A 25,273-nucleotide genomic window follows, 5' to 3' on the forward strand; every position below is an offset into this window, starting at 1 on the left:
CCAAGCTCTTTCTTCTGCAGCTCCTGGCTCTCCAGAGTCCTCGTCTGGGAGCTCCTAAGATCACCTTCTCATTTCACTTCTTATTTGGGACATAACAGCCAGGCCCAAGCATGTTCAAACCATAAACTCAGGGAAGAAAATTAACTTATCTGGTGGGTGCTCCTTTCTGTTCCTGTCACCCACCTTGCAACCACCTTCTCACAACACAGAGCTCATGCACCCAGTAGTCACACACAGACCCATCCACGGGGCACATCTCTTTGAAAAGTGCTTTATTTCAGTAAGATCTAAGTCAGGTGCATTAAAACATATCAAAATGTTACAAAAATGTATGGCTCCCTACTGAGGCCTTGTCAGATTATGTTAGATGTGTAAATGCATCAGTGTATAAGTTCAGAACCAAACATTGAACCAAGTCATGTACCATCGCTGAAAGGCAAGTTATAATTAAGAAAAGAATACTTCACAAGGCTGAAACAATTCGGAAAACCCTTCAGAAACACTAGCAATTACACACCAGAAACATCAGCCTGGAAACAGGTCTGTGATCTGCAGGGAAGACTCCAAAGGTAAACTGAGAGTTTCCCATCATAGCCTGTGCATCTTGTGCTCAGTTGAATACAGTTAAAACACAAGGGGCCCTTAAACACCCTCCTTGGGATAGGGCAAAGCTTTCTATTACATCTGGAAGAAGGGGTGCCACATTCATTCTTATTTTTACATCTCTAGGAAATCATATCTCATTTCGTCTGAGTGAAGCAAGACTTTGTGCAAAACGATTGAAGTGGAAATGTGAAAATGTGTGCTGCTGTATCAGGGACGCTCATGGTGATCTCCTGTCTCCTATCTCATTCTCCACGTCATGGTTTGGCCGCTGTAAGACACTGAAATTGCCTTGTTCATGTAGAAATCTCTCTCTTGGCTGGGCTTTGTGGCTCACGCCTGTAATCCCAGCACTTTCGGAGACCTAGGCGGGTGGATCACGAGGTCAGGAGTTCAAGATCAGCCTGGCCAAGATGGTGAAACCCCATCTGTACTAAAACCACACAAAAAAATTAGCTGAGCGTGGTAGCGGGTCCCTGTAATCCCAGCTACTTAGGAGGCTGAGACAGGAGAATCGCTTGAACCCTGGAGGCGGATGTTGCAGTGAGCTGAGATCGCGTTACTGCACTCCAGCTTGGGCAACAGAGCGAGACTCCATCTCAAAAAAACAAAAGAGAAATCTCTCTCAGCGATGTATCTACGACACCACATTCTCTGTGCTACAGAGCTTTGACATAAAACGTGGTTTTTGGTTGTTTTGTTGTTGGTGGTGGTTTCTTTAAAGAGAATTCCCTTTTCTTAAGAGAGCTTCTTGCTCTTCTGTGGCCAATTTCTCTCTCCACCCTCCTGACACTTTGAAATAACCATTCAACTCCACAGAATTCTCACTGAGACTTTTTTGCATGGAGAACAGATTTCTTTGGGGGGGGGCATTATATGCCACTGATATTAGGATAAAATGTCTTTACCTAGAGGTTTCTGGGAGAGAGTACTGTTTTCTTTTGGTGAGGGAAGAGAGGATGGTGAAAATATTTTTCCTTGAAGCATCAGTATGTCTCAGATCAAAATCCTGACCCGAGGCCTCAGCATTTTTCTTGCAGATGGGTGGCTAATATCCTGAAATCCTCTTGCTTCAACTCAACTCCAAGTTGAAGTCCATCCAGCCTGGAGACCAATGTGCACACTCTTCACCAACACGTACAGGCAAGACTATCTTTTGTGCTTTTCAGCCTCTCCCCAAGATAACCCCCTTGCCATTTAAGTCATCACCTTCCCTCTCATGTGATCACAGAGAATGTGACCTTGTGCTTAATTCCACCATCCCAGCCAGATGGGCTCAGGTTTTTCCTTCACTTGATCACCTTGTAACATAAGCCCCTGCCGGGGGGGTTAGGGGGGGTGGGGGTGGGGGGAGCCAGATGCAGCTAAACTGCTTTTCACAAGTTGGGAAAAGAAAAAAAACCAACCCAATAAATTGGTCTTTTGTTCTTTACGCAATTTCAGGGTCATTGCACACAATTACGTAAACTCCCACAAATCGGTTGAAAAGTTCAAAACTGCAAGAGCATGTGATACCAGTGAGAAAATCTGCTCCACACCGTGGCAAAGCGTCTCTTTTTCAACTGCTGCTATTTCAAAGAACCTGTCCAAAATTTCTGATCAGGTTCTTAGGATGTGAGAAATGACCTCTAAACAGGGCAGGACAAAATGGAAAAGTGTGGTCTGCATTACGTGGAAGTGTGTTGTGTAAAATGGGATCTCCTCTCACTTCCACCTCCTGACCTCCCATCTTTAAAAAGGTGAATCTGCCTTAGTATTGCTCCCTTGGAAAGTGATCTGGCCAACTGGACATGTTGCAGTTATTTCCACATTTAACACTATCGTAGTGCTAGTGCAAATCAAAGAGAACTCTTAAAAGCCAGAAATCGCTGTCCAACAAGAGCCAGTGGTTAGTAGTAGTTTGCCTTGTGGAAATTCTCCCAAGTCCTCCAGGGAGAATTACTGGGGCCAACTGAGGCTTTGAACATTCAAAATAAGAATTACCAGAAGAGAAGTTCCCCATATCATTTTCTCAAATGCAAGATTCAGGTGTTTGCATTCACAGAACTGTTCTTTCCCAGCTGTAACAAAGGAAGCCTCTCCCGGTGCCCACTCCTTGTCTTCTTACCCCAATTCTGTGCAGTTTGCAGAAGCCCTTCTGGGTTTCCACTCCATGCCCCACAGGACTGGTGCTGCTGTCCCTATGGAGGAAGGAGACTTGCTATAAAACCCCCGGCAAAATGCCAGGGGCAGCGTGCCATCTTTGTGCAGTCTACATTGAGACCACAGCTGTGAGCCTCCTAAGGAAGCCATAGGTATGAATGGGGGGCAGGAGGGTGCCCGGGCCAGAAACATCTCCACCAAAAAGGCCCAACTTTGGACACCAACCAGGGACTGTCCTTTCCTCAACTGCCCAGCTCTGCAAACCTTCCGTGGAGAGAAGGTGGAGAAGAGACGGGCAGTGTCTCTACCTCAGCTAGGCTCAGAGACGCCCACTCTTAGGAGCTGCTGGTGTTGCTTGGTCAATCTCCACAGCCAGGCACCCAGGTCCAAGCATCTGTCTCCCTCCTCAGACTGTATCAGCCGCACTGGTGCCCAGCTGTCTGGCAAGCTTCCTGATGGGAGTCCCAGGGCACAGACCGTTCTTGCCCTTTCCCCCTCATTGGGGTTGGCTCTAAAGACCACCTAGGTGGCTGCTCAGAGAAGCTGAGGAGAAGTTCCATCCTCCCCATGCACCTTCACCAGGTGGCCTAAAGAGCTTTCCTGAACCCCACACTCAGCAGCAAGATGAGGCTTCATTCTTGGAATGCATCTCCACACACAAGGTGAGGGCAAGTTGCAAGAACCCAGAGGTTAGAAAGAATGAAGTCTTGACTGCAAACATGGCCCCAGCTTCAAGTGCAGGAAGACCCTTGATGACGTGAAGATGGGCTGGGTTCAAGGCACCTGTCATTTCTGCAGGTAGCCTTGACACTTCCCTTCAACCTGGAACTTCCTGGCCACCAGGCCACCAGGCCCTGGACACACTAGCTGGTCAGCACTGTGTGCACACCAGCGAGATCTTTGTTTCTTGAGACCTTTCCTTCCACTCAAGGAAGTGCCGGAGAGATGGGTTGTCAGCTGGGTACAGAGAAACACACAGGATCCTCTCTGTCTCCTAAAGGTAGCCATGGAGGCAGGGATGGAGGCAGAATCCACTCTTCACAGGTTTCCACAGAGAACATCACATATGTCTTTGTCATTTAAAACAATCAAGGTTTCCAGTGTAAAAATATGTGGGCTTATTGCATCTACCCTATGGATGGTTTATCTTTTTCTTTCCATCAGACTTGCCGCAAGTTATGTGGCTGTTATTTTGTTAATTTCCAAGGCTCTCACATTCACTGATCCTTCTAGGCGCCTAATACAGGGAGAGTTTCTACCAACATATAAACAACCCAAATGGTGAACCTGGAGAACCCTCTTCCCTTTCTAAACACAGGCAGACACATGGCTGCTCCCTGGCACTTGAGAGGAGAAATCTTTCCTTCAACCTAAATACCACTCAGATCAGTGGCTCCTCTGATTTCCTTGCCCACGAGCTGCACATTCGCCAGGCTCAGGCTCTTGTGCTGGTTGCCTGGAATTTAATTACATGTGAAAGTATCAGGTAGGCACATGAACACGTACCATGCGTGCGCACACATGTACACACACACATTTTGGGTCCTCCTTATAACTAAAATCAAAAGTCCTTGTGAGTGGAAGAAAGGAGGGCAGGGGTCCAGGGATGGGGAGCTGTCTGCTGACTTCTACATCCAGCTCCAGGTAACAAATGATGGCTTGGCCGGAGCTGGGGAGGTTTGTGTCTAGATGTTTCCATGGAAAGAAAGTGCCCAGCTTCCTGGGGGTTTTATGGCAATGGCGGCTCCTGGGGTGCCCGGATCCCCACGTTCTCGTGGCTCAGATGGTTGCTGGGGTCTCGGCTATCTCCTCCAGCCTCTGCCGAATCATTAACCGGAGCACGGTGTACCTGGAGACAAGAAACAAGCTCAGGTGGAGAGCAGCCAGCAACACACCCCTCCCCAGGACCTTCCCGGCCACCTGGGTAACACCACGGTCACACCAGGTAACAGTGCGGTCAAGCGCCCTGCTCCTTCACTTCCATTACTGACCCCTCTTTAGCTACTTTGTTGCTTATGTTCATTCCTACAACACGATGAGAGGCAATAAAGAGGCCAAATCCAAATTAGATTATTTTACTATGGGTAGAACATCTGGCCAAAAAAAATCAAAAAGGTAAAAAAAAAAAAACAACAGCAATAATAAGCATACTACAAATTCTGTGTGTTTGCTTACTGTGTCCAAGACACTATGCATAGTACTTCATATGCACAGTAGCTCATGAACCCTCACCGAGGCTAGATAATATAAAATTGCTAACAGTTGACCCTCTTGGGGATCCTACAAAAATGGCAACCTTAGAACCTGTGTTTTGCAGAAGAGGCCATAGCAGCTACTAGGCATGGAGGTCCGTGGCTTGGGGGAAGTTTGGTTTTCCCACAACTTCCCTGAGCTGTGGCACTGCAGCTATAGGAGTGGGCACTGTTGTGCAGGGACAAATGGACATATTCCTTATGTTCGGGACTTTGTGGTACACAGAAAAATCTGTTTTTAAAGTTCAGGACATAGTTGACTGAGCATGGTGGCTCATGCCTGTAATCCCAACACTTTGAGAGGCCGAGGAAGGTGGATCACTTGAGGTCAGGAGTTCAAAACCAGCCTGGCCAACTTGGCAAAACCCCGTCTCTACTAAAAATGCAAAAAAAAAGTAGCTAGATGTGGTGGTGCGTGCCTGTAATCCCAGCTACTGCGGAGGCTGAGGTGGGAGAATCACTTGAGTCTGGGAGGTGGAAGTTGCAGTGAGCCGAGATCGCATCACTGCACTGCAGCCTGAGCAACAGAGCAAGACTCCATGACAGAAAAAAAAAAAAAAAAAACCCAAAACTTTAGGACATAGTAAGTGTTCAGTGTGTTATCAGACTAGTTATGATCATCGATACAGCAGATCCAGCCGTGGCTTTATTCTCCATTGGCAAAAATGAATCATTTATTCCACCATAGTGATGAAAGGCAGTCTCTTCTATGACTAAACATAGCAAAAAAAAATCACAAAATCCTTCCCAGAAAGAAGCTTTATTTTTCAATCCAAATGCAATTTCCAGAAGATAAATGTTACAAAGGGAGGAAACGGGAGAAGAAAGGATTTTAGAGGCCAGTAGCTCAGGCTACATCCACTGCTAAGACAGCCTTCCTGAAATCCCTGGAACCTCTGGGTCTTGGTTAGCACTCCTTGCCCTCACCCCTTCAGGCAAGGGGTGGTAACACTAGCCCCAGGGACTGCACTATGCCTTGAGGTTACCCCAGACTCTGCCCAAGTCTTTGTAAATAGTCCCTTCTTCAAACACCCCTCAAAGACCCTCATCGGAGTCTCCTGCTGGGAGCCTGATCATATACTTAAGAAACCAGCGTACAGTCACCTCCCCTATTTCTGAATCTAGATGCCAAAGAAATTTTAAACCAACACCTTCTTTTCGGAGTCTCTCCATAAGAGGGAGGACAAGAGACACTTTGATGTCCCACATCAAAATGAGAAGCTGACACAAGAAGTAGACGAACACACTTAACTATCACGTCCCCACTTGAAATCCAGGTTTGTCAATGGGCAGCCCCCCAAAGAAAGCCCAGAGACCCAGGCCCATGCAGCAGCTCAGCACAGTCCTTGCGAGGACCCAGCAGGGGTCCCTCTGTTGAGGCCCCGGGAGAAGCGCACCCAGCACCCCAGAGGCCACGCTTACTTGCGCATCAGCTTCTTTACTTCCCGATCTTCTTCCTCCTGGAGCTTCTGAATGAAGCTTTTAAGTACCGGCATCTCGAACTTTATATACTGGGCCACCTGGGGAGAAAGAAGCAAGTCTGGGTGAATGCCCTTCCCAGCATTACTCCAATTCCTTTCAGGGTTGTCCTCATACAAGGCACAAAGTCTTGGAAAGTCTATTTTTTTCAGAAACCCAGGATTTCCTTAAAGGCAGGAGCCAAGCCTCATTCCTCACCAGGCTGGGAAGGAGTCTGCGACAATCACTTCACTTACATGACACCATCTCAAAACTTTTCATTTTTCATGTCATGCATTCAATTCATGATGAGGTGACGCCAAACACAGAAAAGCACTTTCTCTTGATACAGCGATGCAGAGAAAGAACTGAACCCGTTATGTCTAATAAACCCCTTTGTTCTCCCCTAAGAGAATGGAAGGAATCAGGGTTCAGAATGATGATTTGGGTCTCAAGGTTCAAACAAGCATCCAAATAAGAACTTGCTTTGGAGAGGCTGTGGGTGGCTCTGGGGTGAGTTAAAGTTTAAAAACGGCGCCAGGCATCGTGGTCCTTGCCTGTAATCCCAACACTTTGGGAGGCTGAGGCAGGAGGATCACTTGAGATCAAGAGTTCAAGACCAGCTGGCCGACATGGTGAAACCCCATCTCTACTAAAAATACAAAAATTAGCCAGGCATGGTGATGCACACCTGTGGTCCCAGCTACTCAGGAGTCTGAGGCAGGAAAATTGCCTGAACCAGGGAGGTGCCACTGCATTCAAGCCTGGGCAACAGAGCAAGACTCTGTCCCCCCCACAAAAAAAAAAAAAGTTAAAAAATGGCTTCCCTTTCCCCATCAGAATCCCCACCCTGCTCTATCAACTCTTCTCCCTGGGAGAAGTGTATTTCTCCACAATTTTAATGTTGAACTTGTCCCTGTGACTGGCTTTGGCCAGTGGAATGTGTGTGGACATGACACACCAAATCTGAGTGCAGGCTTCAAATATGCTTACATGATTTGGCCTGGTTTCTCGTGCTCCACCATCTGCCATGAGGAGCACAGCCATGAGCAGTAAGTACTGCCCCAACAGCCTGGGCCTCTGGGTGAGTCACACAATGCAGACTTGAACTCAGCCCACACTTAGAGTAGAGCCATTGCTACTAGACCATAGAATCACGGGGAAAAAGTAAATGTTTGCTGTTGTAAGCTACTAAGATTTGGAGATGTTTGTTACTGTAGCAAAAGCTGACTATTACATGGCTTACTTCTTGTATTATTTTTTTGTGACAGGGTCTTGCTGTATCTATCACCCAGGCTGAAGTGCAGTGGTGCCATCACAGGTCACTGCAGCCTAAACCTCTTGTGCTCAAGTGATCCTCCCACCTCAGCCTCCCAAGTAGTTGGGACCACATGCACACACCACCATGCCCAGTTACTTAAAACTTTTTTTTTTTGTAGAGACAGAGTCTCGCTTTGTTGCCTGGACTGGTCTCAAATCACTGGCCTCAAGCAATCCTCCTGCAGCGACCTCCCAAAGTGTTAGGATTACAGGAGTGAGCCACCGCAACCAGCCAACTGCTAACTTCCTAGCATTGCTAAAAGAGTGTTTGCAGACACTTCCCATCCCTCTGACAGTACCCTAGGAAGGTTCAAGCAATTTAGTCCTTCTATGGAAATCACTTTGTGCCTGGGCATTCCTCCAGCAACTCCCTCAGGGCATACCTTCAACCTGGCTTCAAGAGAACCTGGCACTGAAGAAGTAAAAGGGGGCATGGTCATTGGTCAAAAAAGTCATTCTATACCCCATTTACAGGTGATCCAAGCAAATCCCCACCCTCCTGAGGACAGACCACCTGACCCAAAGGGAACTCACATCATAGGTGACTTCCTCCACCTGGTCCTTCTCCATTAGGAACACTTTGGAGACCTGCTCACATGGGCCCTGGAGGATTCGGGCAATCAGCGGGTAATCGGTGGCCTTCAGCTTCTGTTTCTCTGCAACCACACACAACCAGGAGCAGCCCTGAGTTTGGCCAGAGGCCTTTCTCACATTAAGTAGTGGTCAATGCAGGGGTCCAAATGGACTAGGCACCTTAGGAGATGCACCATATAAGTCAGGAGACTGATTTATAAATGAACTATTCCATCGGTATTGTGAAAAGCAACCTCCTCCCATTCCCCACCCCTCAACAGTGACACCATGCCTCCAACCCCTTGGAGGAACTGGGTTTATCTGTCTCTTGAGAAAATCTAGTTCCTGTTTTAATAGACAGGTTTAGAATTTGTTTACTGGCCATATAAGGCAATCCCTAGTGGACTCCCACAGCAAGCCCATCAGCCTTGAAGGCAAACAACATTTGGAAGTTTCCAAAACCCAAACAACAAGCAAAGGAGGCAGAGGTATTTTTTTAACTTGCTATTTTGAGTTAATTAGAAGTTTGAAAGTACACTGTGGTCTTCAGACTTACCACCACTCGTATGCACCACGTACAAGGCAAACTCCTCTGCTGAATTCTCAATCTGAAGCAGGAGCAAAAGATACTTGTTGAAAGTATTTATTTAAACATCCCAACTTCAAGGCTTTTCCTCTTCTTTAACAATGCAAAGCTAAGTCGATTTTAGGCTGTTTTGAGGGGAGAGCTATTTATCTACAACTCTGGGAATTGATGAGAAGATTGAGAAGGTAGATGACTTTATCAATAATATAGTCATGTGCTTAACCACAAGGATGCATTCTGAGAAATGGATCATTAGGCAATTTCATTGTTGCACAAACATCATAGAGTGTACTTACAGAAACCTGGATGGCATAGCCTACTACACACCTAGGCCATGTGGTATAGCTATTGCTCCTGGACTACAAACCTATACAGCATGTTCCTGTACTCAATGCTGTAGGCACTTGTAACACAGTGGTAAGCATTTGTGGATTTAAACATATCTAAACACAGAAAAGGTACCATAAAAATAGGATTATAATCTCGTGGGACCACTGTCTTATATGTGGTGTGTCATTGACCAAATTGGTCGTTCCACACAACTAGGACAGATAATAGCTATCATCTATCGCAATGTACCAGGCATAGTTCTACAAATGTTAACGGTTTCATCCCATCTAATGTTCACGACAATACTGTAGCGAGGTCCCGTTATCTTCATTTTATGATGACGAAGCAGAGGCAGGGGCAGGTTAAGTAACTTGCCCAATTCATCCAACTAGCGTGTGCTCTATGGAGATTTGAACCCAGAGCCTGTGTTCTTAGGTTGTTAGGCTACACTGGCTTCCATTAAAAGTAAGAATACCTGGTCTGCAAAAGATCTCTGGTCTCCAAGAGATTGTGGAAAACACAGAGCAACAGAACTTTAAAATCTCCTGCACTATAATTTGCACAAAGTGTCATATTTCAAAGTAGGTTTCCCAACTGTGTCCCAGAAGTCAATCTTCGCACTGAGCCCAAAACCAGTCAGCAGGCCCCAGGGTCCTTCTAAAGTAGACCATAAAGGATTTGAGGGTTGATGCTTCTCAAACTTCGGTAGGCATCCAAATCCCCTGCAGGCTTGTTAGACGGTGTCCCTGGCCTACCCCTCAAAATTTCTGATTTAGTGGGTCTGGGGTGGGGCCTGAGAATCTGAATTTCTAATGAGCACCCAGGTGATGCTGATGCTGTGGACTTTGTCTTGGATCACGAGGATCTAAAGAACCCAAGCCCTCTGCTCAGCATCCTGCAAACCACGCAACTTCCATAACTCCTCGCACAACCACTCTAGGGGCCCGAGGCACAGCTGTGACCCCATCTGTGGCCAGCCAGCAATGGGAACTTGCCTTAAATTTGTTGAGCAGCAGCTTCAGGACCTGTGGGGTGGTCATGGTGCTGTTGATGCGGACGTTGGTGACAGAGCCATAGGCTGGCGTGAACACAGACGTCTGTCAATAGAAGGATCCAGCTCAGGGTGGGAGTGGGAACAAGGACCCAGTGCTAAAATCCAGGTGCGGTACAGGGCACAGTGACAATGATACTCAAAATGTACTTCCTGAGAGACCCCGGCAGCCTAGCGAGCAAGCAGGCTTTGTAGACAAAGCAACCCTCGGGGTTTGCAATAATTCAGTTCATGCTCCACCCTCAAAAAGACCCTTCCGCTGGGACTCCAGCACAAGGCTGTCTCTGACCGCTCTCCCACCGTGCGCTTGCTTCCTGGGGTAGGATTTGAACAAAGCGGGAGGAAAGGAGGGATCAGCAAGCTCGGGTGGGGTGGGCGGTGCACTGACACCCCAGGTCTGAGACCTGCAGCTCTGCTTCAGCTCCGGGAAAAGTCAGACCATACCCCAGGTGGGGGCACAGTGTGCGGGAGAGGGTAACACGTGGATTTTCTTGGGAGAGACTGATGAGCTGTGTTTATGGGGTCTTCAAGGCTACAGCAGGGACTGCTTTGTACAGCTCCACTGAATTTACCGACCACCTTAAGGGGGACCCACAGAAGGGCTTTGAGCCTTCTGACCTGGGGTCCCTCAGCCCTCAGGAAGCCAGCAGGGCTTGCAGCCCACCCACAACCCAAAGACTAAACAGCAGCAAACACTTGGCTTCCCAGGCACCACACCACCCACCATATGGCCATAGCCCTGAGGTGGCGTCTACCCAGGAAGAGGTCTTCCCCCCTCCCCATCCCCCGTCCACCTTACCTTATGGTTGTAGAAATGGCCGTTGATGGAGAAGCGGTGGCGTCTGATTCGCCGCTGGTCACTAGGCGTCCTCACATTGCCACGGCGACGCACCCCAACATCACTGCGTGTGCGCATCAGCTGTGGGGTGTCCTCCTGCAGGGGCTTCAGGCCCCTGGTGTCTGAGAGAGGAGAGGGAAATGAACTCTGTCTGGACCTGCGACATGGCACATGGTCCCCACTTTGTGCCCAGTGCTACAGCACCCACTGTCTCCAAAAATATATATTTTATACAAATAGTATTTTCTGTGGGGGGAAAAACATAATGCAGAATTTACAGAGAAGCTATACGGTGATAAGTTCAGAGCACAGACTTCCAAGCCAGACTCCCTGGGTTCAAGTCTCAGCTCCACGATTGCCATATATCAGTAACCTCTCTGTGCCTCAGTGTTTTTATATATAAAATAGGGATAATAGTAACACCCACCTCAGAGGGTTTAAATGAGTTAATATGCATAAAGCACTTAGAATAGTGCCTGGCACAGAATAAACGTGACATAAGGGCTAACAAGATACTGCAAACGAACTCTGACACATGCTACACACGGATGAATCTTGATGACATTACGCTAAGTGCAACAAGCCAATTACAAAACAGCAAATATGGAATGATTCCATGTATGTGAGGTACTTAGAGTGTACCTCATATAAGTATATCTCATATAATTGAGGTACACTCTAAGTATATTCTAGGTACATTCAAAATTACAGAGAGAGCAGAATGGTGGTTGCCAGAGGCTAGAGAGAGAAGGATATAGGGAGTTATTGGAGTTTAACGGGTACAGAGTTTGTTTCACAAGATGGAAAGAGTTTTGGAGATGGATGATGGTGATGGTTGCGCAACATTATGAGTGTATTTAATACCACTGAACCGTACCACTTAAAATGGTTATGATGGTAAATCTTATGCTATGTATGTCTTACCACAATAAAAAAAATTAGAAAAAAGAATGCTTAATAGAACATATATCTAAAAATATATGGGGTTCCCACGGCATATTTCTATCCTTGTATGTGTATAAATATAAAATATTGACATTAATCACAAGTAGGTTAATTTGCTCTTATTAAAATATATTTAATCCATGTAATATAAAAAAGATTTTGCAAACTGACAATATCTATGGAAATTAAAAATGCACATGACCTTAGAAATTCCACTTGAAAGAATTCTACATGCTGACAAATGTGTGACATGACACAAGTATAAGGCCACCGACTGCAAACTTATTTGTCATAGCAGAGGCTGAAAATGACTTAAATGTCTACCAATAGGGAGTGATTACATAAATTATCCTTTTTCCATACAATGAAATAATGCAGAGCTGTAAAGAATAAGGAAGTTCTTTACAAATTTATATGGAAAAATTCCCCAGATAAACTGATAAAAACTGGGATCTGCACAATGCTTCCACTTGTATAACTAGGGGAAGAAAAGAAACTGCATCCGACCAGGCGTGGTGGCTCATGCCTATAATCCCACACTTTGGGAGGCTGAGGCGGGCAGATCACTTGAGGCCAGGAGTTCAAGACCAGCCTGGTCAACACGGCAAAAACCCATCACCACTAAAAATGCAAAAATTAGCTGGGCACGGTGATGCATGTCTTTAATCCCAGTTACTCAGGAGGCTGAGGTGGGAGGATCACTTGAACCCAGGAAGCAGAGCCAAGATTGCACTACTGCACTGCATCCTCCTGGGTGACAGAGGGAGATGAAGGGGAGGGAAGGGAAGGAAAGGGAAGGAGAGGGGAGGGGAAGGGAAGGGAGAGAAGGGGAGGGGAGAGGAAGAAAGAAACTACATCCACCCATAAAGGTATGTGAGTGTGTTTTGCTTATATTTGCATGGACCATCTCATGAAGGATGTTCTTGGGATGCTTCTAGGTGGGTGGATGAGGTAGGTGATTTAATTCTCTCCCTTTGTATCTTGAACCATATACATTTTACATTCTCAAAAATAAGTAACAGTTGACAACATCTATCACAGCGGTCTTGACACAGTTGGTCCCTAGCTGGAAGCACCTTCCACTTGCATGTACCTGTGGGGCCTGGCATCTGGTCACCCTCCGGCGGTGCATCCACCTCTGAGATCTGAACATTGGGCACAGTCAGGGGCTTCAGGGTGGTTCTGTGGGTGGAGAAGACAAAGGGGAGGGGAGAGACTAGTTTAACCCCTGTGGAAAGATGCCCCGCACCTGCCAGACCCCACTCCTGCAAGGGGAGCACTTTGCTAGTGCCAGGCTGGGTACTGGCACACATCAGATGATGAAGGGTACAGATGGGCTGTGCTGAGCATCCCATGAAAGGCTGGCCCAGCTCCCAGGTCAAGCAGTGAGTGGTGCTGGGGGAGTTCTGGAGGGAGAAGATGTTCTTTTCCAGCATCTGCAGCAACACAAGCATCCAATTCATCAAGCCCAGGATGGAGAATACCAAGGAGAGAAACCCATGTGCTGCCCGCACTGCTTCTAAGCATGTATGGGTTCTATAGCTTATTTGGAAAACTCTAATAATGGCCATTTGTTTTGCAGGGTAAGATTCCAGTTCAGACTCATTGCTGTTGAAGAAATAACTCATAATTGATTCTGGCATTTAAAAGGAATGGAAAGTAAGAGGTTGGCCACCACAAGGGGAGGGGCAGCTTTGGAAGGGGCACTGACAGTGTTCTCGGGGTTGCAAGGACGGAGTCCTCATCCAAGCTAAAGAAAGGGTTACAAGTAGGCAGTCCAAGCTGAGACCCTGGTTTGCCATCATAACTGGCAAATAACTTCTCAAAGCCAAAAAGGAAAAAGGGAGCAGTTCATGAAAACATCCAAAATCAACAGAGGATTTGGCTGTAAAGGAGAATCATATTTGACCAATTAGGACCAACCCATGGTGAGAAGAGCATGGGCTCCCTGGGACCCAGTAGAGAGAAACCTCATGTTCTGGGGAGGATCGTTTTAAGGAAGGACAATTAAGATGGAAAATCTGAAAGAACTTCCTATTGTAATTTAATTCATATACCTCTGAGCCACAGAATGGGCCTGGTCAGAGCTTCTAGGGAATGGTGAACACTTGGCACCCAGAGCAGCCAGTCCCACTCCGTGATTTAAAGCCCTCATTCTTGCTGAAGCAGGAGCCGGTCTCAGCATCCTTTTCCTTATTTTTTTTTTTGGTGGGGCAGGGGGATGGAGTCTTGCTGTGTCACCCAGGCTGGAGTGCAGTGGTGTGATCTTGGCTCACTGCAATCTCCGCCTCCCAGGTTCAAGTGATTGTCCTGCCTCCGACTCCTAAGTAGCTGAGATTATAGCCGTGTGCCACTGTGCCTGGCTTTTTTTTTTTTTTTTTTTTTTTTTGGTAGAGACAGGGTTTCACCATGTTGCCCAGGCTGGTCTTGAATTTCTGAGCTTGTGATCTGCCTGCCTCAGCCTCCCAAAGTGCTGGGATTATAGGCATGATCCACCACGCCCAGCCTGAGGATCCTTCTTAAGACAGTAGTCTAGCATTCACTGTATTTTTTTTTTTTTTTTTTTTTTTGAGACGGATTCTCGCTCTGTCGCCCAGGCTGGAGTGCAGTGGCCGGATCTCAGCTCACTGCAAGCTCCGCCTCCCGGGTTTACGCCATTCTCCTGCCTCAGCCTCCCGAGTAGCTGGGACTACAGGCGCCCGCCACCTCGCCCGGCTAGTTTTTTTTTTTGTATTTTTTAGTAGAGACGGGGTTTCACTGTGTTAGCCAGGACGGTCTCGATCTCCTGACCTCGTGATCCGCCCGTCCCGGCCTCCCAAAGTGCTGGGATTACAGGCTTGAGCCACCGCACCCGCTGCATTCACTGTATTATAGCTGACATCTAAAAGACATCATTTACCATTCCTGAAGATTCTACCAAAGTATTTTGAAGGTTTCAAGAGTCAACCAAGACCAGCTTGAAGCCACAGAGAAGGGAGAAAAAGCAGGCAGAGTGAAGGACCCCTTAGCAGCCCAAACCAAAGGCCACAGGGTCAAATGAAATCTTAAAAATCATCTCACTTAGGGAATAGAATAGTGTGGGGGTCAGGGTCAGGCTGTGAAATAGGCTTGGCCATTGGAAATCAAATACAGCAATAATACAGTATAGTATAGCAAATACAGTACTGTGTAAAAAATACAGCTGGGCATGGTGGCTCACACCTGTAATCTCAGCACTTTGGGAGGTCAAGGTGGGAGGACTGCCTGAGGTCAGAAGTTTGAGACCAACCTGGGCAACATAGTGAGACCCCATTTCTACAAAAAATACGAAAATTATCCAGGTAGGGCCAGGAACGGTGGCTCACGCCTGTGGTCCCGGAACTTTGGGAGGTTAAGGAGGGTGGATAACTTGAGGTCACGAGTTCAAGACCAGCCTAGCCAACATGATAAAATCCCCTCTCTACCAAAAAATACAAAAAAATGACTGGGTTTGGTGGTGGGCACCTGTAATCCCAGCTACTCAGGGGGCTGAGGCACAAATCGCTTGAACCCGAGGCAGAGGTTGCAGTGAGCTGAGATCGTACCACTGCACTCCAGCCTGGGCAAGAGAAAAAGAAAAAGGTGGTGGGGGGGTGCACCTGTAGTCCCAGCTGCTGGGGAGCCTGAGGTGGGAGGATCACTTGAGCCTAGGAGGTTGAGGCTGCAGTGAGCTGTGATTAAGCCACTGCACTCCAGCCTGGGAAACAGAGCGAGACCTTGTCTCAAACAAAACAAAACAAAAATGCGGTGATAATGCTGAAAAGCAGAGCATGAAACCAGCAAAGTTAGATGAAACCAAAGAAGGTTAACCAGACATCCTAGCGCCTATGGGGTAGGCAACAATTTTCCTCCTTAAATCCCCTTGGAAAGAAATCAGACCGGCCCCAGGGTTTGGCCACATACTAGGTTTCTCTCAATAGTAGAGAAACATAGATTTGGATGTGGAGTTTAGCAAAATGTTCAATGTGACCAACAGAGAGGGCTTGGTTCTCATTTAAACCAGAAAAAAAAAAGGTCACTGTGGTTTTGGCTGAGAGGCGAGCACACTCCACCCAGGCTGGGGCCGAAGGCAGTCAGCATCAGCAGGTTTCAGGATGGAGCCAGGCTAGTCACTTGATCCTAAAACTCAAGTCCCAGAAAGACAATGAAGAAGGCACGCCTTGCTAGAGGCATCTGGCGGTGCATTCCGCGGCTTATTCAGCCATGGAGGATAAGGAGGGATGGACTAGGTCTTCCCAGCCCTTCCGGTGGGGACTTGGACTACCCACCATCACACCACACCCTGGCTCCCCAAGTGGTCTGCAGGGAGCAGACCCCTGGCTGATCTCGCTTAGCTGACTCCGACAGAGCCTGACATTCCTTTTCCTCTTCCAGGTTCCCCCAAGATTCAGAGAGCTTTGGTCAGAAGGTTCAAGTCGTAAATGCCTTGGAGCGGGGCCATTCTATGAGGAGTGGTCCTAGTCGGGAAGACGCTGGGGCATGGGGCGCTATGTTAGAAATCTGCAGACTGGGCCTCACTAGCCACTAGCAACTCCACTCAGAGACTCCTGAGTTCTCCCTGAGGGAGGACTCTGTGACTCAGCAGCTCCCCTCCTATGACTCAGCAGCTCCCTCCTGTGACCTCATCGGTGATTGCAGTGACAGGAAGGGGGTCCAATCACAACCATGTCTGCCCCTTGTTCCTCATTCCAAGGCCAAGGCAGGTGGGCAGTAGAGGTGGCAGGAGGAGGAGCCAGAGTCAGGGCTGGCTGGAAGAAGGCAGCATTTATCTGCTTGAGAACACACAGAACCCCCAGGCATCCCGGTCATCTCCCCGCACCATCTCTCCTTACTCACCCCTGAGCCCCCAGGTTACAGCCGGAGTGCCAGGAGGAGGAGGACGGAGGGGGCCGAATGCGCTCGTTGTCATCCTGCATCTGCAGGCGAATGGGCCGGCGCAGGCCCCAGGAGATGTTCAGGAGTCCCTCCACGATGAACTCATCTTCTTCCTGCCCACAAAGCAATCAGAGTGGTGAGCCTGGAAAAGCCCCCACAGACGCCAAGACCATGCTGAGGTACAAATGACACATTCTTCATATGTCCTAGCTGGATGCCCCAGATTCTATTCACAGGATGGGGGTAGCTGCCGAGTTCACACCCCAGCTCTGAGATACTTTCTAAGGTAAACTACCCTAGATCCTGAAGCGGACCTCACAGGTCAGCACAAAAGTTGCTGTGAAATTCAAATATATAGGTGCAAATTATAAAAGCATTGTTTTTCTTTTTATCCTAATGACTTTTAAAGAAAGCAGAATACATCTCCTAAAATAAGTGGAGATTAGCCTTGCTAACAAAAGCAAGAACTGGAGTTAGCTACATCCCATCCCCTACTATGGAAAATGGTGTCTCTGCAGCTATAACATATGTTTAGCAACCCAACCTGGTGGTTGAAGGAAATTTAAAGCAACATTTGCCGAAGTTTATTCTACAGAACACCACCTCCTCTAGCAGATGAACTGTTGTCTTTAAAAGGGTGTCAAGTGATCATGAGCTGGGAGAGGCTGTGCTAATCAGATTTCCAAACAGCAGAACGTCCCAGGTTCTGTAATCAACTAACGGACTAAATGACAACTCTGCAACAGGTGAATAAATCTTGCAGGAGTCCCCAGTTTATTCTCAAAGGTTGCTGACTAATTAGACGTTAAATGTAAAACCATTCTAAAGGCATTTATATGTTCTATCCCAAAGACTTGGGACTCGCTTATGACTATGAAATCCTTTAATCATGGAGCACTTTTAATCATTTATTCGATAGGACATAACCCAGGAAAGCTATTTATGAACTAAAATCTTGCATGGCCCAGTTGCTAATGAGTAAAAGCTTGAAGGGCAATCCCGAAAAGAATCAGTTCTCCTCCCTCCAGTCTCAGAAGAACCTTTTTGAAGCCATGTTTTATGGGCTGATCAAGTGGTAGATCTGGATCATGAGCCACATCTTCAGGACAAGCCCCATAGGTGAAAATGACATCAGCCCAATGAGGCCCAACATCATCCTCAAAGAGGGAGGAAGGAATAAAAGAGGGAAGGAGAGAAATGAAACAATTTTAGGGCACTTAGGAGTCCCAGGGAGGAAGGCTTTATGTAAACACTGGCAATTTACATGGCCTTCCCCTGGTCAAGGTGGGCATCATTACTTTACACAGCTGTAGGTCAAAATTTAACCCAAAACAGGATTTTATCTAAGTGGGGTGGTTTGAGGGACAGAATAGGCCACTACATCCCACATACTGTCCCCAAGCAACCTGCCCTAGCAGCTGAAATTCCACCGTCTGTTATCTGTTTCTATGGATTAAATCTCCACAGCCTGATAACCTGAAAATGTGTTTCAAAGGGCATTACACATATGGACCTTTTTATCAGTCACGAGTGCTTGGGTATAAAGTACCCTACCAGACTCCTTTATAACTCATCATCTATCTGATAACAGGCTTTAGAGAAATGGATACAGGATGAGGAAGCTCGGTTTCGGGATGGGAACCAGATGAATAACAAAAGCAAACTAGGATGACCAGGTCTGGGGATGGGCCAAGTGCTACCATCGAGAGCTTATGTGCTTTGCCCAGGTCACTGCAGCGACAGGACTTGGGCCCAAATGTTTAAACACAGAGGACTGGGTGGGGTTCCCGAATTGCCCAACGAGAGGACGTCTGCTTGGGAGCCACCTGGAAAGGTCATTTCATGAAAGCTCCCTCTGGAGAATCTCCCCCATGAGACTGCGCTAGCCCAGCCACACTTCTACAGGAAAGTCTCTGGAACACATCTCTGAAACATTCACCCTTTTTACAACAAAACTGGGCCTGGAGTCTTCTTCCAAAGAACCCCAAGGACCCTCACTAGCATCCTAAACGAGAAGCAGGAGAGGCAGGGATCTCTCAGAACCTCAGGGACCTTCAGATCCAGGACACATGGGGACAAGGTCTGGACTAGCCAATCAGGGCCTTCCCTGGAGACTCCTCACCTCCCGGTGCCGGAGCTGTAAATTCTGGCCTTCATAGTACAAGTTGTAGGTCTTCAGATGCAAGAGAAGTTCATTTCTTAGGGGGAAAATATAAGAGGTAAAACATGATCAGCTGAAGCCAATTATAATGCAGTTGTTCCCTCTTTCTCTCACCTCTCACCTGGCCTTCAGTCACCACACTTTGGTGTTTGTCCACATGTACGTACACACACATGCACATGCGCACAGAGTTCTGCTGCCACCACCCCATAACCATGTTCCCCCAGGATCAAAGTCAAGAGTGAGCACCACCCCAGAACAATGCTGAATGTAAAGAGCAATTCCAGGACACCAAGGCAGGCCTCGTCTGCTGACAATACTCCCAAACTCAAGCCGAATGAGCAGGTGTTAATAAGCCACTGAGGCAAGCACTTCAGAGCCCACAGACAGCCATTCTCCTGCCTGGCTGTGGCCTCTTCTCCCTCAAGCACGCTGTGTGTGAGGAAAGGACAATAATGACAGGCCTTCGTAAGACTCGGAAGCTGGCCAGGCGCGGTGGGCTCACGCCTGTAATCCCAGCACTTTGAGAGGCCAAGACCAGCAGATCACTTGAGGTCAGGAGTTCGAGACCAGCCTGGTCAACATGGTGCAAACTCATCTCTAATAAAAATACAAAAAATCAGCCAGGCATGGTGGTGCATGCCTGTAATCCCAGCTACTCAGGAGGCTGAGGCAGGAGAATCACCTGAACCTCGGAGGCAGAGGTTGCTGTGAGCTGAGATCATGCCACTGCACTCCAGCCTGGGCGACAGAGTGAAACTCTGTCTCAGAAAAAAAATAAAAGACTCAGAAGTTTCCAGGCTGTTCAGAAGCGAAATGGGACAGGTTTGAGCCACACTAACTTATGCTTCATAGACATGACCTTATCATGTGTTTAAAAACTTGTGGCCAGGAGCAGTGGCTCACGCCTGTAATCCCAGCACTTTGGGAGGCTGAGATGGGCTGACTGCCTGAGGTCAGGGATTCGAGACCAGTCTGGCCAACATGGTGAAACCCTGTTTCTACTAAAAATACAAAAAAAGAAAAAAAATTAGCCAGGCATGGTGGCGTGCACCTGTAATCCCAGCTACTTGGGAGGCTGAGGCAGGGGAATTGCTCGAACAAGGGAGGTAGAGGTTGCAGTGAACCAAGATCGTGCACACTGCACTCTAGCCTGGGCAACAGAGTGAGACTCCATCTCAAAAAAAAAAAAAAAAAAAAAAAAAATTGCAAACCCATCAGCGTCAGAATGGGTGAATAAAGGAAGCAATAGCTACACAATGGAAAACTCTCAGAGAAGAGAATGTGAATGAACTACACGCATGTGTGTAACTCATGGGAATTACAGGATCTGTGCTTTTCTTGTGTCTAGCTTCTTTCACAAAAAAGCACAGATCATATTCCATTGATATAAAGTTCAAAATGGAGTGTTAGAATTCAGGATAGTGGTTCACCTTGGGGAGTAGTGACAAGAAGTGGGCATGAGGTGGCTTCTGGGCCCTGGCAATACTTTTCAGTTCATAAAAATTTAAAAAATAAAAAAATAAAGATCCTTAGACACTCCCGCTCTGAAGCCCAGTACTGGACCTCCTTAGCCATCAAGTTTTCCAAGTGGCTGCCCTGAGAGTACACAGCTGTACTGCACGTGGCCAGAGAGGAGATTTCACCCACTTTGTGATCAGGGAAATCCCTCATCAACCCTGAGAATGCACGAGTCAAGTTCCATCTGAAAGTGCGTGTTTTGCACTCCAGGTGGGATGAGAGTGGAAAGAGGTGGAGTGGGCCACTGCGTGCTTTTGTCTAGTCTCAAGTAAGGGGTGACAGAGTTCAGTCTCTCTGAACCCAACCATTCAGTGGAGAGATTTTGGACCATGCCAGCAGTTAAAACCCACTGGAAATGCCAAGAAACTCCTGACAAGTTAAACCTAGATAAATCAACGTGGTTCTATGCAAGCTGAAATGAAATCGTGGAAAATGTGATTCCAAATAACCTAAGACGAAAGGCTCTTTGGTACTTTTGAACACACAGATCTGAACCGGGATAGAAAATCACTGGTTGGTAGAAGTCCCTGGGGAAATCTGTCCATAAAGAGGTAAGAATGGTCAGATGTTACAAAACATGTGTCAAGTGTGTCTAAGGGCTTCAAACAATTTGATCTCAGATAAATTAAATATTTCATTAAGAGAGAGAAATTCTAGCTGGGCATGGTGGCTCACGCCTGTAATCCCAGCACTTTGGGAGGCTGAGGCGGGTGGATCACTTGAGGTCAGGAGTTCAAGACCAGCCCGGCCAACATGGTGAAACCCCGTCTCTACTAAAAATTTAAAAATTAGCTGGGTGTGGCGGCGCATGCCTGTAATCCCAGCTACTCAGGAGGCTGAGGCAGGAGAATCACTTGAACTCAGGAGGCAGAGGTTGCCGTGAACTGAGATGACGCCACTGCACTCCAGCCTAGGTGAGGAGGGAGATCCCTTCTAAAAAAAAAAAAAAAAAAGATAAAGAAATCCCTATGCTGGACATGAAAATACGTCTTTGAACTTCCAATTCAAGGGTCTATTTTGGCTCAAGCCCAGTCACATTAGCAAAAAGCCTGAGCTCCAGAGACTTCAGTGCATAGAAAGCAATTAAATTGTCCCCTTCTATTCAGAGGGCACCTGTGCCAAATTCAGCAAGAACCAGAGAAGCCCAGGGACACATTACCCCAGCCAGGACTCCCCAGGAACACCACAGACAGGACGGGGAGCAGTGTCTGAGTCCGTTCTGGCTGCCGGACCATAGACTGGGTGGCTTCTAAACAACAGAAATTCATTTCTTACAGCTCTGGTGGCCAGGAAGTCCAAGGTTAAGGTAGAGTCAGTGTCTGGCGACAGCCCTATCCTCACAGACAGTGCCTTCTCACAGCGTCCTCACACCGTGGAGGAAAAACAAGCTCCCTTGGCCTTTTATAAGGGTACTTAGATCTAATCACCTCCCAGAGGCTCCACCTCTTATACCAGCACCTTGGGGTGAAGTTTCCACATAGGAATTTGGGGGAGACACAAACATTCAGAAGATAGCAAACTGCCACCAGCCAACTGCTCCTCCTGGAAGCCTTCCAAGACACATCTTTTGAGCCCTCAAAGGTACTGCGTCTTGACATCCCCTTTACTTCACCTCCAGGCCAGGCTCTGGGGGCATGTTTTTATCTATAGCAGCCGCTCTGATGCTCTCACAAGTCCAAGTTCAGCCGCTTGACTCCTTCCCACACACAGGAGCCCCGCCAGTCTGATACACAGGGGAGGCCCCTGTGCCAGCGGCTACGGTCCACCCACAACATCCCAGCGTGGGACTGGTCACTGGGGACAAAACTCTCTAGCAAGACGTCTTACTTGGAAATGTATTTATCTTGTCCACACGGGACTAGGGATGTTTGGTGACTGTAGTCCATTCTTCCTTTCTCTTTTCATCGGAAGGAGAGGCCTATATTTGGAAGGAGAAGACAGAGGTTAAAGTCAGGTTGTGTCCTTGGGAGCTCAGCAGAACCTGGGGTGGGGAGCGGACACAAAATTGGACGCCATGGCTCTCCATTCCTCCCCACCCAGATCCACAGCTAACACTGACCCAAGGCTGTGAGAGGCAACACTGCTGGCTGCTGCCTTGGCTTACCACAGCCTCTGAGAATAAACATCCAAAGGAAAGACGACAACCCCTGGACAATCCAAGCACGAATGCCCCAGCCACGGAGCACACTGACACCCACGTTGGCTCCAAGGACGACTGATGGGTCCTCCTCTCTGAAGAGACCATCACAACACAGAATAGAGAGTTATCTCAGGGACAGCCCGATTCTACTGAGGTCTACTGAGGATAGGTAAACTACCTAAAAATGCCCAAATATAGCCGAGTGTGAGAAATCACAGTATGTGTCTACAGACACCACTAAAATATGACAATGTGAAAGACAATTTAATTATAACTATACATTACAAAAACACAGGTAACAAAACTACAGGTCCAATTTGGTTTAAAATCTATGTAAGTATAAAATATGCATATACATACACACATTTACATGTATAAATATTTATTTGGATAGGTATATATATGTCAGGATTTCTCCACCTTGGCACTATTACCATTTGTTTTGTTTTGTTTTGTTTTTTGACAAGGAGTCTTGCTCTCTTCGCCCAGGCTGGAGTGCAGTAATGTGATCTCGGCTCAGTGCAACCTCCATCTCCCAGGTTCTGCTGCCTCAGCCTCCCAAGTAGCTGGGACTACAGGTGCCCACCATCACACTTGGCTAATTTTTTGTATTTTTAGTAGAGAGAGGGGTTTCACCATGTTGGCCAGGCTGGTCTCAAACTCCTGACCTCAGGTGATCCACCTGCCATGACCTCCCAAAGTGCTGGGATTACAGGCATGAGCCACCACGCCCAGCAGCACTATTACCATTTGGACCTGGCCCATTCTTTTATTATTTCTATTTGTAGAGATGGGATGTCACTTTGTCACCTGGGCTGGGAGTGCAGTGGCATGATCATAGCTCACTGCAGCCTCAAATCCCTGGGCTCCATCGATCCCCCTGTCTCAGCCTCCCGAGTAGCTGGGACTACAGGTGTGCCCCACCGCCCCTGGCCTGGGACTGTTCTTTGGCGTGGGACTGTCCTGTGCATCGCAGATGTTTAGCAGCATCTCTGGCTTCTACTCACTAGATGCCCAGCAGCACTACCCCAGTGATGACGACCAAAACTATTGCCAGATACTACTAAGTGCCCTCAGGGGCAAAATCACATTACTCACAACAGCCCAAAGGTGGAAGCCACCCAAGTGTCCCCTGATGGATGAGCAGATAAGCAAAATGGGGTATATGCATCCAGTGGATCATTATTCAGCCTTAAAAAGGAAGGAAATGCTGGCACATGCTAGAACATGGGTGAACCTTGAAGACATTATAACAGGCCACACCCAAAAAGAAAAACACCGTATGATTCCACTTCTATGAGGTACCTAGAGTAGACAAAATCAGAGACTGATTTTATAGAATGGTGATGCTTCAAAACATAGAACGGTGGTTGCCAGGGGCTGGGAGGAAGGGGAAATGGAGAGTTTCTTAATGGGAACAGAGTGTGCAAGAAGAAGAGAGCTCTGGAGATAGATGGTGGTGATGGTTCTACAACATGTGAAGGTACTTAATGCCACTGAACTGGACACTTTAAAATGGTTAAGATGGTAAACTTTATGTGTATTTTACCACTATATACATATATATGTGTGTGTGTGTACATATATATATATATATATATATATATTTTTTTTTTTTTTTTTTTTGAGACAGAGACTCACTCTGTCACCCAGGCTGGAGTGCAGTGGCATAATCTCAGCTCACTGCATCCTCGACCTCCCCAGGCTCCAGTGATCCTCCCACCTCAGCCTCCCAAGTAGCTGGGACTAAAGGCATGTGCCACGATGCCCAGCTAGTTTCTTGAATTTTAGTAGAGACGGGGTATTGCCATGTTGCCCAGGCTGGTCTTGAACTCCTGGACTCAAACAACCTGCTCACCTCGGCCTCCCAAAGTGCTAGGATTACAGGTGTGAGCCACTGCACCCACTCCACAATATATGTTTTAAGTGGAAGAGGGAGGCATGGGAACCAGTATTACAGTGACACCATGTAAGAAGGATTCAACCTTCTGGAAGAAGGATCCATGACCCAAGGGACACAGACAGCCTCTAGAAGCCGGAAAAGCAAGAAAATGGACTTGTCCTAGAGTCTCCAGAAAAGAACGCATCCCTGTTGATACCTTGATGTTAGCCCAGTGAGATTCATGTCAGACCTTTGAACTACAGAACTGTGAGATAATCAATTAGTGTGGGCCAAGCGTGGTGGCTCCTGCCTATGACTGCAATACTTCATGAAGCCAAGGCAGGAGGAGTTCGAGACCAACCTGGGCAACGGCAGGAGACCCCGTCTCTACAAAGAAATTTTAAAATTAGCTGGATGTGGTGGCACACACCTGTAGTCCTATAGCTACTTAGGAGTCTAAGGTAGGAGGATTGCTTCAGCCCAGGAGCTCAGGGCTGCAGTGAGCTATGATCGCACCACTGTACTCCAGCCTGGGCAACAGAGTAAGACCTTGTCTCTTAAAAAAAAAAAAAAAAAAC

At 47.4% G+C, this 25,273-nt stretch overlaps 1 protein-coding gene across 2 annotated transcripts in view; it reads right to left on the bottom strand.

Annotated features, from left to right (window-relative positions):
• Positions 1-255: 255 nt before the first annotated feature.
• The window catches only part of RASSF2 (Ras association (RalGDS/AF-6) domain family member 2), a 45,841-nt gene continuing 20,823 nt past the window's right edge, over positions 256-25,273 (bottom strand). For both annotated transcript variants that reach the window (XM_011975257.1, XM_011975266.1), the window contains 10 exons: positions 22,501-22,591; positions 19,114-19,189; positions 16,953-17,104; positions 13,192-13,280; positions 11,115-11,275; positions 10,260-10,361; positions 8,905-8,956; positions 8,310-8,431; positions 6,420-6,517; positions 256-4,594 (listed from right to left, as the gene is read on the bottom strand). In XM_011975257.1, coding sequence (XP_011830647.1) covers positions 4,525-4,594; positions 6,420-6,517; positions 8,310-8,431; positions 8,905-8,956; positions 10,260-10,361; positions 11,115-11,275; positions 13,192-13,280; positions 16,953-17,104; positions 19,114-19,189; positions 22,501-22,559 — 981 coding nt within the window. In that variant the 5' untranslated portion in view covers positions 22,560-22,591 and the 3' untranslated portion in view covers positions 256-4,524. The remainder of the gene's footprint in view (positions 4,595-6,419; positions 6,518-8,309; positions 8,432-8,904; positions 8,957-10,259; positions 10,362-11,114; positions 11,276-13,191; positions 13,281-16,952; positions 17,105-19,113; positions 19,190-22,500; positions 22,592-25,273) is intronic.

The sequence above is a fragment of the Mandrillus leucophaeus genome, unplaced genomic scaffold, assembly GCF_000951045.1.
Source record: "Mandrillus leucophaeus isolate KB7577 unplaced genomic scaffold, Mleu.le_1.0 Scaffold101, whole genome shotgun sequence".
Classification (NCBI taxonomy): domain Eukaryota; kingdom Metazoa; phylum Chordata; class Mammalia; order Primates; family Cercopithecidae; genus Mandrillus; species Mandrillus leucophaeus.